This window comes from Sinohyriopsis cumingii, chromosome 16, assembly GCF_028554795.1.
Source record: "Sinohyriopsis cumingii isolate HCF-2022 chromosome 16, ASM2855479v2, whole genome shotgun sequence".
Taxonomy (NCBI): domain Eukaryota; kingdom Metazoa; phylum Mollusca; class Bivalvia; order Unionida; family Unionidae; genus Sinohyriopsis; species Sinohyriopsis cumingii.
Genome location: NC_142976.1, coordinates 56,566,658 through 56,586,439, shown reverse-complemented (window position 1 = coordinate 56,586,439; position 19,782 = coordinate 56,566,658). Strand labels below are relative to the sequence as shown.

General features: G+C 35.2%; 1 protein-coding gene across 5 annotated transcripts in view; it reads right to left on the bottom strand.

Annotated features, from left to right (window-relative positions):
• The window catches only part of LOC149780467 (uncharacterized), a 30,240-nt gene extending 12,159 nt beyond the window's left edge, over positions 1–18,081 (bottom strand). The window contains exons 1-4 of one of the 5 annotated variants that reach the window (XM_089937411.1): positions 16,553–18,081; positions 5,502–5,555; positions 2,777–2,830; positions 1,134–1,190 (exon numbers count right to left, since the gene is read on the bottom strand). In XM_089937411.1, coding sequence (XP_089793537.1) covers positions 1,134–1,190; positions 2,777–2,830; positions 5,502–5,555; positions 16,553–17,188 — 801 coding nt within the window. In that variant the 5' untranslated portion in view covers positions 17,189–18,081. The remainder of the gene's footprint in view (positions 1–1,133; positions 1,191–2,776; positions 2,831–5,501; positions 5,556–16,552) is intronic. The other 4 variants (XM_089937414.1, XM_089937413.1, XM_089937415.1 and 1 more) reach the window with 4 other exon arrangements.
• Positions 18,082–19,782: the final 1,701 nt, after the last annotated feature.

The following is a 19,782-nucleotide window of genomic DNA, read 5'->3' as shown; positions in this document are numbered from 1 at the left end:
CGCCAATCACTGAAATTGGTATTGACGATAGATCGTGTAAAACTTAGGGGAGCTTTCTCTGTGTAAATACGTGTTTCTCAAGTTATGCCATTCTTGGGGAATAAAGGATAAAGAAAACATAAAGAATTGACATTTAGATTTTCAAGTGATCGTGTTATCTCTTACGTGTACTTATATACCAATAGTTTACTGTTCCTGTTGCTTAAGTCTATTTTATCATCACAATAAAATATCTGGCACTAGTATCTAGTCCGATGTGTGGTGATTTTCATAGTTATCACCACAAATGCAGATTTAATCACGCATACGTATACTACATTTAAAATGAATTGCATTAGAAACCTTTTAGAGTCAAATACAAAGGTACAAATCAAAAGGCAGTGGTTTATATGTAAAAATGAAAGATTGCAAAGTCATGATATATTTATGTAATTTTGAAAATGTATTTCCTTCGCGATTTGAAAGAGACACATTACAATTTTCAATGCTGTGTTGATTTGTTTACTTCGATCTTACATAAACATGAGAGACAATTTGTGATTAGTGATTACAGTTAAACATCGATTAATTAACAAGAGCACCCGGATCTTGTTCGCATAAATTCTTAATAAATTAATGTTTCTCGGTAAAAAAAAAAAATAATGTTTCAAGACAAATCAAGACATTGAACCGAGGAAATTTAGAGTACAGTGCCATGTTCAGAAGCACATAACGACAGCCGGCCCAGGCTGATCCAGTGACAGTTTAAACCCGCCTCCACCAGGTCACGAATCCAACACTTTGACCACTGAACCACCGCGACACTTTATAAGATACATGATAATAACAATTTAAAGAACAAATTCAAAGTCTAGAGTATATTCCATTGCTCTGCAAATGCTCAGATGACTTAATTGAATATGCATTAGCCACACCTAACTGTATTATAAAAGGAAAAAACAGATTATACACGCTGCTTATTAAAGGTATCTGACAGTGTCCTAAAATCGCGGTAAATAAAAATACCAATATTATATGTTATCGCAATATTTGCATTATCTTGCCAAAATCCCAAACCCAGCACTGAATAAGACGAACAGTGTAATTAGATGGAATAAGTGCATCAAGTACACACAAATAAACTCATTACAAACCTCGGGCGGTGATTTTGCCTCAGTGTCATGGGGATTTAAGTAAGTCAGTGGTTTTTTCTATAAATGAGTAAGTAAACCATATTATCAGTAAGTAACCCATATTATCATAAGTAACCCATACTAACAGTAAGTAAAACATAGTATCAGTAAGTTACTCATACTATTAGTAAGACATAGTATCATAAGTAACCCATACTATCAGTCAGTAAATCATAGTATCGGTAAGTAACCGATAATATCAGTAAGTAAACCATAGTATCGGCAAGTAACCCATACTATCAGTAAGTAAAACATAGTGTCATAAGTAACCCATACTATCAGTAAGTAAAACATAGTATCATAAGTAAACCATACTATCAGTAAGTAAAACATAGTATCATGAGTAATCCATACTATCAGCAAGTAAATCATAGTATCGGTAGGTAACCCATACTATCAGTAAGTAAAATATAGTATCATAAGTAAACCATACCATCAGTAAGTAAATCATAGTATAAGTAAGTAACCCATACTATCAGTAAGAAACCCAAGTATCATAAGTAACCCATATTATCAGTAAGTAACCCATACTATCAGTAAGTAACCCTAAGCATCAGTAAGTAACTCTTAGTATTAGAAAGTAACACTTAGTATCAGTAAGTAACCCTCAGTATCATAAGCAACCCATAATGTCAGTAAGTAACTCTTAGTATCAATAAGTAACCCATAGTATCAATACGTAACCCATATTATTGGTAAGTAACTCCTAGTATCAGTCAGTAAAACATTGTATCAGTACTCGTTATTGAATGAAATTACTTTTCGTGTTCATCTTTAAAATTGAAGTTTTATTTTAATCAATATTGATTACACCCACTGATTCAGAGGGGTTTTCCATTTCATTTGTAAATCTTTACTAATCATCTGCTTAGTTTCATATGACAAATATATACGTGCCTTTTTCAAGAAATTGCTTGAAGTTCATTCAGATTTTTAGTATTTTTACCTCTTATTTAACTAGAACATTTTATTGATTAAATCCTTCGGGTGAGTTGGTGCAAATGAAAGATGGTCTATAGCCTGCAATTTGTGTCGGTGCTTTGAGATATTTTAACACTTTGAAAGATATCCCAAATCACAACTCATAAACAGTATTTTGCAAGTACAAAAACATTGACATATTTGTCCCAACTTGAAAATACCAAGTATAAATAGATAAAGGCTGTATATATTCGACAAATATTCTTCAAACGTTGAGTTTGGTAATTAAAAGAGGTTGGAGATGGCTAAATATAGACGTTGAAGTAAAAGTCAAAAGAACATCCGATATGTTCAACGTTCATTTTGTCATGTCGATATATAAGGACCCATTTTCTCCAAAACCTTTGAAATAACTTTTTGTTTTGCATAATACGCATGTACATCAATGCTTACATTATTTTTGAATGAAATATTTTAAGCGAATAATGATGACTATGCAGTTAGTGTAGACCCAACTCTGCCAGCGTATATTACGCCGGTACAACAGGACCTACACTGTTCGAAGATGTGTGCACGTTTCACGCGTGCAAATACGGTATACTATGTTCAAGTATTTTATAAGATATATTAAAATATTCATCAGACAAACTGCGTGTGTCACCGAAAATAAATAGCACACAGACCTTCGTATAATCCAAAGGGGTGGGAGGCAGATTATCCATCATCTCCCTATCTTGCTGTGTAAACACAAAAATTAAAGGATTAGCATGTAGAAACGTACCGCACAAATGTATAATAATCTAAAAATCTCTCTAAGAATTATTTTCTCAAAGCAATATATTTATTGTAAGTTATATATCTCTGTCAGCTTGACTTCTTTACAACAATGTTTTTTCGTACTGTTTAAGATCCCTTCTTTTTCTGAAGTCTTTATTGCCTTTTAAATCTTGCTAGATCTTCAAATTCTTTGTTGTAAATGTGTTGTATCTGCAAAAATGGTCTTGTACAATACAAATTATAAATTATATGATGCAAATGTAAGCACTGAATTAACTTTACAAGCATTAATCAAAACTTTTAATTTGATAATTGAAATTCGACGTAAATGCACCCATCCCCGTAGCACTTAAATATGGTTTAGGTAGGTAGGTAGGTAAGGAGATAGGTAGGTAGATAGATAGAGAGATAGATAGATAGATAGAAAGACAGGTAGATAGAAAGACAGATAGATAGATAGACAGGTAGATAGAAAGACAGGTAGATAGAAAGACATGTAGATAGATAGATAGATAGACAGACAGACAGACAGACAGACAGATAGATAGATAGATAGATAGATAGATAGATAGATAGATAGATAATTAGATAGATAGATAATATCAACAAAGATCATACATTTTCCATGTGTCTCATGAAGGTGAGGAAGTGAATAAAACGAGGATGTATGAGAGGAGTCGGGAAAGATAGGAAAATTAATAGATTAACACCAACCATTGCATGATGGGTTTAGAAAGACAGGAAAGTGAATAGATTAACACCAACCATTGCATGATGTGTATAGAAAGAAATGAAAGTGAATAGACTAACACCAACCATTGCATGAAGGGTATAGAAAGACAGAATGGTGATTAGATTAACACCAACCATTGCATGATGGGTATAGAAAGGCATGAAAGTGAATAGATTAACACCAACCATTGCATGAAGGTACGGAAAGACAGGAAAGTGAATACATTAACACCAACCATTGCAACAAGGGTATAGAAAGACATGAAAGGGAACAGATTAACACCAATCATTGCATGATCGTGTTATGTATATTTGATTTAATTTATATTTGATTTAATTTAATTGTCTATTTGTAAGTTTAAATTTTTTTAAAACTTATTTTTATTACATGTTAAAGTAATGTAATTTTCTTCACTGGAATTTGATATTTTCCAGAAATTAGTTTGACTTGACTGTTTTGTCGTAAACACCTAATGCTGACCTAGTTCCTGACGTTGATTCAAAATTAGTAACAGTTCGAGTAAACAACTTTATTTTTATAATCCTTAATGTGTGATTGATACTATTGAAATCGAGGCTTTCTGGGACTACTTGACTTTAGACGTAAATAACTTCTACGATTTTCTAGAAATTCTGGTTTTACCGGAGGGTTCACCCTCATCCGGGAATCTGTTTTGCGTCTCAAGTTACTGTATAACCTTTGTCTATAGAGAATTTAGAGAGCTGGGAGTTTTACCTTCGGCACTGAAAGGTGTTTGTTATGACCAGTTGAATTGAAAATTTTGTTTTTATGGAATTATTTGTAAAAAAATCCTGGAAATATTTGAGTGCTCATACATAATTCTTGGACAAAGACATTTATTTAAATTTTATTCGGAATTCAAACACCGGAATATTATCTGTGGTTCAACAGAGAACTGTAGGCACATCCGTACTATAAAGGCTATAGCATACGTCATCGCCTTCCATTTTGGATTTTGTTCGGGACTTGAACTTAAATTCATTAGAACATTATATTACTAGGACTAATAATTTATAACTCTTGGATTATTCTTGGATTATTTTTGGATTTGATTCTTAAAACCGTAAGTTCATTTTTTCCATTTTTACCTTGTTTTTCTAGGGAAAGACATAGTTGTTAAATTTTACAAAGCTTGTTGTCTTCACTCTTTTCTTGTTTCTGTTTATTAGAGCCTAACAACGGGTATAGAAAGACAGGGAAGTGAATAGATTAACACCAACCATTGCACGAAGGTATAGAAAGAATGAAGGTGGATATATTAACACCAAGCATTGCATAAAGGGTTTAGAAAGACAGGGAAGTTATTAGATTAACATCAACCATTGCATGATGGGTATCAGTGTTTCCCTTTACCCTCATCTGCGCTTCAGAGACCCCTAAATTTGTAATTTTACCCCCAGTTTTGATACCAAAGTATGTTTTTAACTCAGTCTGACCCCCAATTTTGACACCAAGGTGATTTTTTACTCTCAGGCTTGCACTTTTAGGGGATACACCGGGTATAGAAAGACAAGAGAGTGAATAGATGAAAACCAAGCATTGCATGCAACCATTAAATAATAACTTAAACATAACACAAAACACGGACTTGAAGCAAAATTAATAATAAACTTTAACTTTTGTAGACATGAATGAACCTTTAAATCTTTAAGTATGGCAATAGGTTTCGATACTTTTCTTTACATAATTATGAAAAAAGAACCAAATCATTTATTTATGGAGTTGATATTCATACCTAGTTAGGTATGGGACCGTTATTTTAAGCTAAGTACGATGAGTGCAAAATAGGACAGGGTTGGGAACAAATTTTAATTTATTGTTATCCAGAAACGTGTGATAAAGAAGCAACCGCCCAAAAAGTCAACCAACAAACGAACCTGCTGTCTTTTCATCTCATGTCGTAAAACAAAATCATCGTAATATTGTGTTTGCTGCAAAAAAAAAATATTACGTCACTGGATGTTGTGAGACGCTTTTAAAAAATCCTTATTATTGGCACTTACATTATCTAACCAAATACAGATATATTTAGATAACTGCGACGCAGAAGACCCGGATCCTCTATCACATATCACACTGTCAGACCAGGTCAACGCTGTTCACTTTCAATCATAAGTCGCTAAATACCATTTAATATACAGACCAACGTAGATCTGTATCTGGTGACGCTTCGCGTGACGGTAAATCTAGGTCAACAATGGTCTCATTTGGATACATGGGGTGGGGGCGATGAAGATGTTATCAAAGAAACAAATACCATAAAAAGTACACAAATAAAAAATATATTAAGAAGTAGTGTGTGACTACTTATTGCTTGAAATTAATTTCTGCATCTTCCATAAAGTATAGCTGCAGTTGAAATGACTGGGTGAAATGAAGTTGGCTAAAGAATATAGGAGTGTGGATCAAATTAGGTCTTATTTCGTTCACCTCACAATCACTTCAAAAGAATATGTACTTAGATTAACTGAAAATCAATTGATTTATATTATTGATCTGTATTTAGTCACCTGATAAGCGCAAGAAAAGGCAGTTACCGTTTAATCCGAATATAACGCGCACAGACCTGAGAATAGCGCAGACCCAAATTTACTTTCGTACAGTGTGTAGGCCAATTAGGGTTTATGAACATCGTTGGAAACCATATGTTAAACGAACAACATTGACCCCGATTTTCTGGGTTAAATTCTGTGACGGCATGTGTGTGTCTATGGAGTTCATAGTTGGATGCGCGTTCTACACTAGCAAAGACCCTATTCACAAATCGATAAAAGTTACTGGTGTAAAAGCTCTTGAAGGTTTCCATATTCGGATAAATGCGAAGCACGTCGAATAGAAAGCACCACCTTTACAACTTACAGTAACCGTCTATAGAACCATTGTTAATCAACCACAGAATGATGGCGAGTTTAAAGATCACACGGAAGAGTCTATATTGCAGATTTAGGTGTGTGTGTAGATTATATACGAATTCGGTTTTTACATTACAATATGTTACCTACTTCCGGTGCCGGATCACCAAATAGGCAGAGTAGGCACCGGCCTAGGGGCCCCGCGACAATGGATCAAAATAATATTGCTAAAACGTATTAGGAGATAATTTGCGAGAGGACCCCAAGATTTCGACTGTCTAAGGGCCTAAGGGCCTCCACAGGGTTTAATCCGGCACTGCCTACATCAATACCAAAGTTATAGCAATGCAGATACAAATAAGCTATCAACGTAGAATAGTTCTGTATTGAACCAAGTTTTGCTTGCATCTTAAGAGAGAACTACCCAATAGTCATTGAACGTTAAAGTGCACACGTTATGCAGACTCACCTGCCAATCTGATCAAAATCAGATCTCCAATGTCCTACGTAAAGATCTGACAGCGACCGCTTAGGGGTCATGCTCTGATGACCTTTGAATTAACCAATGGAAATGCAGCTATAAAAAATCGGAAAATGAAAAAAATCATTCGGCACACATCGATGCTTTTTAGACATACTGCTCAGTCTCCCAAATGCGAAGATATACAATTCATCTGATTGGCTGATAAAATTATCAATTATGGTAATAACATGGGTCACTAGAACATGACCCCGACGCGGTCGCTGTCACATCTTCACGTAGGACAACGGACATCTGATTTGAATCTGATTGACTCTCCCGCTTAACATTTCAGCTCGCCATCGTTCTGTGATCATTGGTAATTTATTATGCTTTTATCAATGTTTGCAGACCTCATTTATCTTATTAAGTTAAAAAAAATGCGTAGATATTATAAATCTACATTCATAGACAACTCGTAAAAATGTACAATACGTACCACAGGTCACAGTTCATATCTAATGCTACAATACTGCTGATATAAGAAAAGAAATATTTGCGAGTTTGCGTAATAAATATTTTAACGATGAACGGTGCGATAGACATAACTGTAACCGGCATATGGTCACACCCATAATATAATCCGGCTGGAAATAAGGGACATCATATCAAATTAAAGACACCGTTCATAGGAACTGAAATGGTACATGTACACATCTATTACACAGGTGCTCGACGCGATCTTAACGTTGAAAAAACAAAGCAATAACCTGAAGGAAAATTATCATAACGAGTGTCAAAGTTACCTCAGATTACCCAGATGACCCGTTGTGACCTAGGACCCTGTCATCTACCTACATACTTATCTTGTCTCTTTTTTTTGTATGATAGACGGTGTCATTTGTCAGAGTGGGTCGATGTGAGGAAATTGTGTTACTCGGTATAACCTTTTCCTTCAGGTTATTGCTTTTTTATTTAAACATTAAGCTCGCGTCGAGCACCTGTGATATATTAGACCAGTGATAGCATAATGCAAATTCGGTAGCTCAAAATAAGAACCAGTTTATAAGAATTTGAAATATAAGCGAAATCAAGGTCAAACGAAGAACTTGTATATAAATACACGAGCAATTTGTGCTGAGACTTGTGATTTGAATTTATTCGGAGGGGAAAAACTTGGGCAGCACGGATTTTGATCAAGATAACGATCAAGGATATATATTTCTATGCTATGATGGATACATTTTTTATGTTATGCTGGATGCCTATTTCTATGTTATGTTTGCATGAAAAGGGGATTCTGTGATTTTGTTACTATATAGAACAAATAGTATGTATCATGTGATAGGAAATATGAACAAAACAATTCCCAGGGTCAATATAGCTTTCTCGAAAATCGAAAACATACCTTATTTAAACTTTCTGTGAAAGCGAACATTTTGGGGTTTTGTTTTGTTCTTATTCGGCTTTATCAAACTTTAAATGTAGTTTTTCATTGTAATATGGCGATGATCAGCCACTATTAATGGAAAAAAAAATGCGATGCCTCAGTAAGGTAACTGGTTCATCCAACAGCTGACTCGATAATATCGTCACAAAATTATGCCGATTTTAAAGAACGAAAGATTTTTGAGAAACACTTCAATTTAAGTAACGATATTTGTATTATCTTCGCTAGCCAAGGTTACGATATGTTAACCCTCTTTACATCATGGCGGATCGAGCAGATATTTCCCTGCTTCGGGTCTGTTTAATTTCATTGGATGCTGAAATTTGAACACTATTCCTGCACGATCGAGACAAGGGGAGCACATAACTTGAATGGACTCATAAATGAGCAAATTGCACACTTCGCTCTGGTACGTAGTCATACTATCATTGTTACACATAACAAAGTTTGCAATAAATTCCATACATGCAATTTCCTGTGTGGGGAACGGGTGTGATTTACTTCTTTTCGTTATGCATGACTTTTACACGAGTAAAAAGAAAAACTGGTTCTCCGTATCCGATGATTACGTGGACGTCAATATTACATAAAACTAGATTTGACCTTGAATTAAAACATATAAAGCCGATTGTGTTGTGTTTTCTTACTTTTCGCGACTGTGCATCCAAAAATGTACTTTTCATGGTAGTGGGTGGGGTCGGATGAGCTAGGTGATCTAAGTTGCGTGCCTTTACAGATCACCGACATCTCACCTCTGTCCGCGTGGCTTCGAGTCTCGGGCTCGACCAACGTGGAAATGCAAGAAAGCTTGACATTAGCTTCCCGTGGGTCGTTGGTTCTTCCCGCAGTTTTCTCACCTGCTTCCTACACCAAATATACAGGCCTACATGTATAACCTATCACATGCTGAAAAATGGCTTTTACCCAGAACAACAACTTTTCAATGGATTCATTTTTGTATATAGGTCCTCTATCCTGAGCGTGAAAAGAAATATAAATACAGGATAAATATCAATAATATATTTCCCCCAATAAGATAATTACTTTGCCAACAGTCCCATGCAAACAACTTGGTAAACATCGCATTTGAATGCAGGTAATTGTAAAGATGGCTTTGGATGAAAAACCCTATAACTCTAATATGCTATTCATTCGTCAGCAATAAGTGTCTAAAAGAGTCATTTGCTGTTGGAATTTGAAAAGGTCATCTATTATCGCGCCCCTTAAATGTACCAACCACATGGTGTCCATTTCACATTTCTTAAGATAAAATGACCGAATTTACATGGATTTCATTTTGAAATATGGGGCAGAGAACTTGAGAGTCAGATATAATTTTATATAATTTAACGATAATTAATATTTGTGTTTTCATTCAAACGAACGGGAAAGCAGACGCTTTTATTACGAGGCAAGTATTATTCTAAATGTCGCCTTAAATCATAAAAATGTAGTCCAAGTGTGAATTCTGGTTTTATTTTTTTAAAAACTTTGTTTTTCTTGAATAGCTTTTTTAGTAACACGAAGTAGCTACAAGTGGTAACACAATTTTTTTTAAAAGTTTGTTTCGATTTTCTTTGTCAAGTCTCTCATGATTTACATTGTACGAGTATTTCTAGCAGAGAATGCAAAACTTCGGAACAATACAATATCTACACATACTCCTCACAGCTGGTTACGTTTCCTTGGAGGGGGGGGGGCGAGTGGTGTAAAGCGCTCACCATTCACTGCCATCTCACCTCCGTCTGCGTAGGTTCGAGTCTCAGGCTCGGAAACTGTGGGTACGTGAGAAAGCTTGCCAGTAGCTTCTCGTGGGTCGATGGTTCTTCCCGGGTTTTCTAGGGTTCTTCCTCCACCAGTTATACTTGCCGCTATGTATAGCCTATCTTGTGCTGAAAAATAGCGTTAAACCCTACAACAACAACAACAACGTTTCCTTTGTACAATAACTCCAGTGCCACCATATTACAACAATGGTGTAATATTTATTTCTCTCAAGATTACCTACTACCATGTTCCGAATGATTGCGACATGTGAACAAATGAAATGCTGAATATACTTCCTAATGGCGGCAAATGTCATCAAAGGTTTAACAAAAAAGACCGAGAGTAGTCCGACTGACCTCGATGCAGTTAGTCTAGCTTATGATATATTTGGTCCAATATGACTAGTCAAATGTCTGCAGGTCTGAACGCCACCAACAGAACATAGGTTTGATATAGAAACTTATGCTATAGTGATCCGATTCATTTCAATTTTAATCTACTTTCAGTTGATCGACCGAATGTCTTAAATCTAGACGTAACTTAAGACCTAATTTGCTGGAAAAAAAAAAAGACAGAAAACAAAAACCTAATTCTCGGATTTAACTACTACTACTACTACTACTACTATTAATACTAACACTACTACTACTACTACTACTACTACTACTACTACTACTAATAATAATAATAATAATAATATATGACACTTTTGCTTAAGTACTTTTCACTCAGCTAACGCGTATAGTTTTGTCCGCACACTAATAGTGGTAATGCATATAGCAACTACGACATTCTGTACTTGTAGCAAGCTTGCTGGATTCCTAAAGTACGCATGTTGGTCGAGTTAATACAAAAAATAAATTAGCGGACATTGATGTGTGATCTCAGAGTGTATACATTACTTACATTTAATAAATATGTTATCAGAGATTCATCGAAAGAGGTTATTTGATCAAAATCTCTTTCTATTTAAAAGGTGATATTGACTTTAAGCACTTTGTATCAAGCAATGTCAACCATTGTCAAGAAACAACAAACCTACAAACATATTTTTTTTTTTGGGGGGGGGGGCGGGGGGAATGTGACGTTCAGTATCTAACCCGAATGTTAATCTAAAGAGCAACACTTATTGATGTTTGAAAATCGCTTCCAAAAAGTATTGATTTGAATTGAATAATGCTTTTATTTAGATAAAGTACACGTGTCGTTATTTAAATATCCCCACTTTTCACCATGTGAATGGTTTGCCTTCAACATTGAAATTGAAGCTACATGTTTTTATTTCTTCAGTGACTTTATTTCTGCCCCACGGACTATATATATATATATATATATATATATATATATATATATATATATATATATATATATATATATATATATATATATATATATATATATCACAGACCATTAGATTTCATATATGTACATATCAGCTGTCAGTCCGTGTGTCAGGTTGTCTGTCTGTCTGTCTTTCATCCGATCTCCCCCTAAACAACTGAGTGGAAAGTCACTAAACTCTGTAAATAGATTGTTGATGCAGTAAACATCAGACTCAAAGGTATAGTTTAAGGCCCCCACCCCCTCGGGTACTTGGGAAAGGATCCAAGGTCAAAAATAAAAAAAAGCAATTCGTGACATTTTTACATATATCATTTTTCTTTTAAAATCAAATTTATTATTGCATTTATAAAATGAGGACATGTAATATAGATGCCGGATTTTGTGCTGCTGGATCACAGTCTGAAAGAAGGGGGCGGGGATCTTCCGGGCAGGTGGTGGGAGCGGGCGAGAGATTCGTAATAAGTGGCGTGGAGAAAGAACAACTTGAGCTGTGAAAGTAACCCATGTTTTTTATTTATCATTATAGGTGTGTTTTGGATCATGCTACGAAAATAGTGAAGTTAGAAAGTCAAGATAATGAGGTATTTATATCAGCTTAGATAAGTACGGATTAACTGACGCCTATTTAAAGCGGCTCTAAATATTGTTGTTTTTTTTATTACGTTAATGCATGGATTACGTGACTGAAGATGCTGTATAATGATGTATAGGATAACATTATTCTCTGCTGTCAAAATAGATTGCACATTTTGTAAATGGCATTCTAGTATATTTTCGACCTCTACACTGACGAGGAAAAATATACATTTTTTATTTTAATACGCATTTATTCGGGGTGTTTTGAAACTTGTTTATAAGTGTTGTAAAAAGTAATACAAAACAACAATTATGATGACGAATAAGATAACGATGATGATGGAGATAACGATGATAATTATTGGATTAAAATCAGTGAATTGTGATCCATATAATAATGTTGACCATCTAAGGAATATAATATAATACCAGGAATTAAGCACCAATCTGCAGCAATTCAAACTTGATCAAACAAAACTCACGGATCCTCTAAAATTTACTTTTAGGTGCCTTATTATTTTTTTTTATCAGGTTACAATATGTTTTAAAAGAACAAGAATGTAGCTGAAAAACTTTAACACGTTTCGGGGCCCCGAGTGGCAGAGTGGTCTAAAGCGTTCTCCGTTACGGATAACTGCCATCTCACCTCTGTGTGCGTGGGTTCGAGTCTCGGATTCGGCCAATGTGGGTACGTGAGAAAGCTTGCCATTAGCTTCTCGTGGGTCGGTGGTTCTTTCCGAGGTTTTCCCGGGTTCTTCCTCCACCATTAATACTGGCCGCCATGTATAGCCTGTCGTGTGCTGAAAAATGGCGTTAAACCCTACAACAACAACAACTAATACGTTTCTTGAAAGTGACGAGACATATACTGGAGAATGTAGATCAGTGGTGCAATCAAGGCTTCAGCATGACGGATAAGACACTATGACAGACGTTTACATAATGCCTTTCCTTTTAATTGGGAAATATTGCCTGTTTGTAAAGGTCCAACTCTAAAGAGTCAAAACGCATTTAATCGTTATTCAATCATCTCATTTCAAACTGCACCCATTCACTCACATATTTATTTACATGTGTTATCAATGAAAGATTTGGTCAATGCAATCTCGGCTTCGGGTCGGCCCCATTAATATTCCTTTCAGACATGAATGTATTAACACTGACATTTTAATGGGAAGAATGCAGTTTAATACACTACCCAACAATAGTGCACAACAGTAAACACGAAAACACGGTTGTCTTTTGTTACTCTCCACAGAGCAGTCCTTGGTGACACGTTGCTAATAAAAAAATAAAGCCAGCGAATATTTGATTTCAGTGATATATCTTTCTGACTCGGTGCGATATGAAATGCGGTACAAAGAATGAACACTACTTTTTTTTCCAGAACCCTCATCTCTCTAACGATATCGATACCAAATGCATAGTCATTTTCAATAATATGGAATCCGCGTGTAGTTTCTTGAGAAGTGACAACCATTTCATAGGCATAATGGTTAGCGTATTTGATGAGACAAATTTACCGTAGATATTAGCAAATATCTCAGATAATCCACTCTAAATAAGGCCGGCTCGTGCAAACCTATTTAAAAGTGGATTATCAAAACAGACAGTACGACCAGAAACCAAATACGGTGTAAGTGCTCGGTAAACACTAGCAATGTTGCTATGATTACAGGTTTTCCCCAACATGTCCTGTAACCATTTATGAATGCCATGAGAATTTTAAAAAAAAAATATTCTATGAGTGCTACGTGACAACTGGTTATAACCAAAAACAAACCAAAAAATGTTCGATAGTTTAATATTTCTTCTGGCAAAGAAAGCATGGCCATATTAAATGAAGGTAAGATAAAATTAAAATTTAGGAGGTTTCGTTTAGGTAGCTTGAATCCCTTCACTTAGCTAATCTTTGCGGTAAATATACTGGCTTGAAATTTAGTCATTGATAAACATAGAACTTGTGCAGTTCAGACCTTGGATGAGAAATGAAAATAACCCGACACGTAGTTTGGCTGTATCTTTTCAGCAGTACGATATTGTCCAAGAAGAATGGCACCATTTTTTTAAAAGACGTACATGAAGAGAAACCATCACGTACGTTTGAAATCTAATTCTAGCTGATACGTTTTAAGACAACGAATCCCATCAGATGCTTTCATAAGAAAGGGCAACATTTCCGGAAATTCAGCAGCGATAATTACTGGTTTTGATACGTTTGAAATTCAAGATAAAAAATTACCAATTATTACATTTTGAGAAATTTTGCCTTAACCATGACCCATATCCCCAATTTCTTTATAATGTCGTAAAGATTATGTATAGACGTTTATAAATGTCGTAAAGATTAGGTCTAGATGTTAGACACTTTAGTGATCAAACTTGAGTTAGATTATATTTTATCCAATCAGACTGTTGGATCCAGACTTAAGTTTGAGTCTGGACCTTAAATATTTTTTATATTTTATGCAATCTACGCAGTCTGTAAAATTAAAACGTCTCAGATCGCCAGAACCCCTATATTGTATCGCCATATGCAATGCATTTGCAGTCGAGAGGTTGACAATGGTGACAACGCGAGGGTATGAGGAGCATGGGATCAATATTTTTTCTTTAGTGGCTCCCCAACTTTGCTACAGAGAACAGTTTTTTTTTGTTGGTAAGTTAACCCACCCCTAGATATAAGTTTTGTGAATACTTGCCCTAAAGTGAAGATGAAATACTATACAAATTCAGCTAAAAAAATTCCTGACTGTACCTACACTGGATATATAAGTAGGACTGGTGCCCAAAAGAAAAATATAGTCCTTTTCGAACCTATGAATAGTTTAGTAACTTTTGCACCATGCAGTTAAAGGTTTAGCCTTTTCTAGATCACTCTGTGGTTCACTATTTCTCAAAATCTGAGGAGACGGATGTTAATATATACTAGTTCATAAAAAGAATAACAAAAGAAAAACATATTCTTTATAATAACTGTAAACAATCGCATGTCTCTCAATGTTCATAGTTTGGCAACTACTCAAAGATTCGTATCAACATGTGTTGACAGGGCATTTAAATAATACGAGACGTCCGATAACAATGATCCATTTAAGTTTAAAAGGCGATGAGAATTGAACAAACATGCATGTATAGATTATATATATCGGAGTACACATGTACATTGTAAGGTACCTATCATGTATATGCTGCAATAACTAATACTTGTTTTCAAAAGGTTCTCCTAATATTATTTAAATAAAAAAGTTTTTTTTATTTATTGCAGCAACATTGTTAATGGGGAAAATTCAATCAAAGAGGCAGCACTGTAACACTGGTATGCAAATGCGTGGTGGACAAATTACGCATTTTTAGCAATAATAGTCCATCAAAACATGTCTTACTCTGTATATTAAAACTTCAAAATTATATGGGCGGGGGAGGGGAGGGGGTACTAAGAAAAAGTTGATGAATGGGGCTAGATTTTAACGGAAATGGCATGAAAAGTTTCTGAAAGCTGTTCAAAAGATCATGAGAAAACATTAGAAGATATTCCAAATGGAAAAGGGTGCAAATTCGTACCAGTGTCAAGAATGATAGGTTGATATGATACAGTTAGTTTCATAGTGACTTAGTATGCACAATTACTAATAAATCATAAGACAGACATATAGACGCACAATTAGCTTCAGTGATGGAAATTATATGAACAAGGAGTATCGCCAAGAGGAAATTATCAAAATACGATTGTATCCACTATTACAATGAAAGATTATAAGCGACATACACAGTGATGGGTGTATTCCTCTTCAAATGATCGTAAAAGCTACATTTAGCAAAGCGTGGACTGAGACGGAGTACTTTATTGGTGAAAAAGTGGCCCAGGATTGTCTATCCTGTTACTGATACAGGCCTTGTGGAATATTGCTGACTGGATACTGGACTCCTTTGTCTCACACGCTGCATAATCTAACAGTTAATAAATGAAAGAAATACTTTGTACTCAGTCTACTTAGAGTGAGTAATTCAGTCCATACATAGCTAATATTAGTTCATATACGAATGTATTCTGTCATGCTCCTTCACTGTAAAGCATGCCTACATTAAGTTTGAAAGGATTGTGCAGCTTAATATGTAAAAACAAACTAGCCAAGAATGTTATTAACTCTGTTTAATATATTTAAAACAAAGACACCAATGTAATAGAAAACATAAATATTTTCTGCAGTTTTCAATATTTTCTGAGGATTTTTTAAAAAATAAACACGTAAATTTAGGTCCAAAAATGAGACAGGTTCACCAAATTCCTGGTAACTGTTATTTTGTTTTGAAATTGATTGTTTTAACTCCTGGCTTTCATTAAGATCAGATTCTTATGTTAATTAAATCGCATTTTTTATGAAATCAAATAAACGCCATTTTGCATTAAAACTTATAGTGGTTCCAGTTGAGCGCGCAGTCGTGGAAAAGCTTTCGAATCAGAAAATAAATTCTTACCTTGCTCCCAGTATTCTGCATTAGGGTCTTCGGCTCCACAAAATGACTTTTATAAGACGTTTTATAATCTCCGACGAGTTTTTGATTGGGACCATGGTATCCGGCGGGTCGGAAAGATTCATTATTTTGATAGCGAACTGCATGCTCCTTCGGATCGAATATCTCGTCCCTCTTGGGCTGGGCTTGTACCTGCCCACCAGCGTCTCTTCCCTGATAGTAGTCGCCCATGGGTGATCTGTCTTGCTGATATCCGTCTCGGACGTCCCTTCTTGGGCTCCCAGGGTGATGATCACCTCTAGGGGACTCTTGATACACGGAGATGTTACGAAATTCTTGCATCTGATGCCTTAGTGTTTCGTTTTGCAGTCTCATTTCTTCCATCTCTTGCTGCATGGATTTTATTTTGGCGGAATGCACGTCATTTCTCCATTTAATCTCCTCCATGTTTTTATTACTGGCGTGAAGGTCAGTCTCTATCTCTCCCACCCGAGCAGGTACGTATCTCAAACCGTAATCAATCGCCTCAACTTTTTGATCGATAACTTCCACCCGATCGGCTACAACGCGAATGCTGTTTTTGATCTGACCAAAAGACCCATTCGGGATTGTGGAGGTCTTGAAATCCTGCGTTGTCATGGCTCAGTGGAGTTTCTATTCGTCTCCAGAAAACAAACTTCCAGCTCAATAATAGTACCAGTTCAAACTTCTTGTATAGAAGCGGTTGCCGCAGTCAAAATAAAGCTACGTATTTGTCAAATCACTTTGTTGAGAAAGCCCGTGTGATTTATTTAGACAGGTTGGCAAACAATTTAGAACGAATCAAACTTCAGATCGGACAAGTTTTTAAATGTAATTTATGCAGTCTAATTCAACAATCCACAATTGTAATGACACAGGGTATTGTAATTTAAATGTATTTGGTGATAATTAAGTATCATTCGTCTCCATACATCTTCAGTATGCTATGTCTTCAATTATTATAACTATATAATAAGCAAATATCTCTGATAAAATATCTCTGTCTCATGCAGTCGATAATTTATCTTGTACAGCAAATCAATGTATTATAAAGATCTATTAAAAAAAATCAAACAAGACAGTTGGTCTAATCAATGAATCACTTGGTTTGAAATCACTGCGATGGAAGTATACCCATCCATGCCAAGCAAAGATTCTGACGTAATTTTGAAAATTATTAAATTACTACACTCCTCGGACGTTCCTTGTATAGTTGCTGATTTTTAAAACTCCCACGGTGTAATAAACTGTTGTTATGTGGTATCCTTGGCAAATTCACTTGCTGAAGTTAAAAAGAAGCAGGGTGTTTTGTCGCAACAGTTGTAAATAATACGAATGCGTACTTCTGATACAAATGCTACCTTCTTATATACAGTGATCGTTTCCCATTTCTCCCTTATATTGTGTTGTGATACTAAGTCGTTTCTAAGCAGGTTCTTAGCTCTCAAAGCAATCCATCCATAGATTTCGACGGTAATCATAATCTAGAACCAAATCCATTACAAATCTACCTTAAAACCCATACTCAACATTTAAATAGCTCATTTTATTACGGCTACAAAGCGTGCGAGCCGAATAAAATAGACGTGAAGGAAATCTAAATGAAGCAGTGCATCAAAGTGGATTTCCTTTCAGAGGCGTGCGTGCGGTGAGGTTAAATTAAATTAAAGAACCCAAGTACGTTTTTTCATTCTAGCTTACATAAATAAAATTCGTGTTATCTAAAGTTGAAATGTATTTCTATAAATTATGGGTAAATAGCGGGAAAGAACCGTTGAACGGGGAACTCTTCTGGATTATTCATTTGAAACTGGCATCCTTTTGGCAAGAGATTCTAACAAGTTTTCTACATTTTTCATACAAGCAATATCAACAAATGTTGTAAAGCAATAAACTCATATAATAATGATAAATTCAACAAGACATACAAGAAGACGGAACGCGATTACAACGATGGTAATAACGAAAATGACCGAGACGACGGTTATATGTAGGGTGAAGAAATAATTTTAAAATCTACCAATCGATGAGGACTGAAATATCGGTAAGTCAGTTTCGATTGACTGATGATAAGATTCATATTCTATCTCGAGCTCAAATGCGTGATATTTCCAGGACATCCAAATGATGAACATATATAATATTTCTTGAAAACGAGAGATCGGATGCTTATTAATTATCAAGTACGGAGAAAGATTTGCTTTACCCAATTTATGCAAAATAGAAGTGAAACCAATCAACTCCCAAACTGATTAAAAAAGTGGCATTACAAAGTTGATAGAAATTCTATCCATTAGTACAATATTCGATGTCCTACTCATAACGCATCTGTCACTTCGGCATTGAGATTTATTCATTCGGAAACAGTTATTTGAATTCGCTCGTTCATGCGAAGAAGTCACTGACTCGGCATTTATCCCTAAAGGTTCCTTCCATTCGATCAATTCTTGTAGACTGATATCTTTATTTTAGAATAAAGTATTTGTTTGCAAATAGAATGTTAACATTTATTACATATATGTATTTTGTCCTTTTTTTAAGGAATACTAATTAGTAGTTATACGACTATAGTGTTTGAGATCTAAACTTTTCTAAGCAATCAAAGTAAGTCCGAAAAGACCAGAGGAAGTCATGTGTTTTCAGTTACAGGAAAAAAGGCTCTAGCTTGTGTATTAATACAACGGAGCTAGCGGGACAGATGGGTCAGACCATAATAAAATGTTTTCATTTGGGTGTGGAATCAAGATGATCTATGTCAATTTAGAGGTGTTGTTTGGCTGTGACTTTCGCTGTGAAATATTCATGACAGGGGTGATTTTTACCATGGAATGATTAAGAAGGTGTCATTCATTATTTTTTTAGATGCTTTATATTCCATGGATACTATGAAAATATAAATTCTAATGCCTTTTATTCAGTGGATAACATGAAAATAATATAAATTCAAATGCTTTATATTCCACGGAAAACATAAAAATAATATAAATATTAATGCCTTATATTCAGTGGATAAAACGTAAATCCGCTTGGCTACGAGAAGCATACCGAAAATGGAAATCTAATAGTTCAAAAACAAACTAGACACTCTCAAAATGTTCTCTGACAACTGTTTTGCATTGTATTCCTGGGACCCGAAATACTTGTCATCTCTCTTTTCTTCACACACACACACACACACACACACACACACGCGCGCGCGCGCGCGCGCGTGT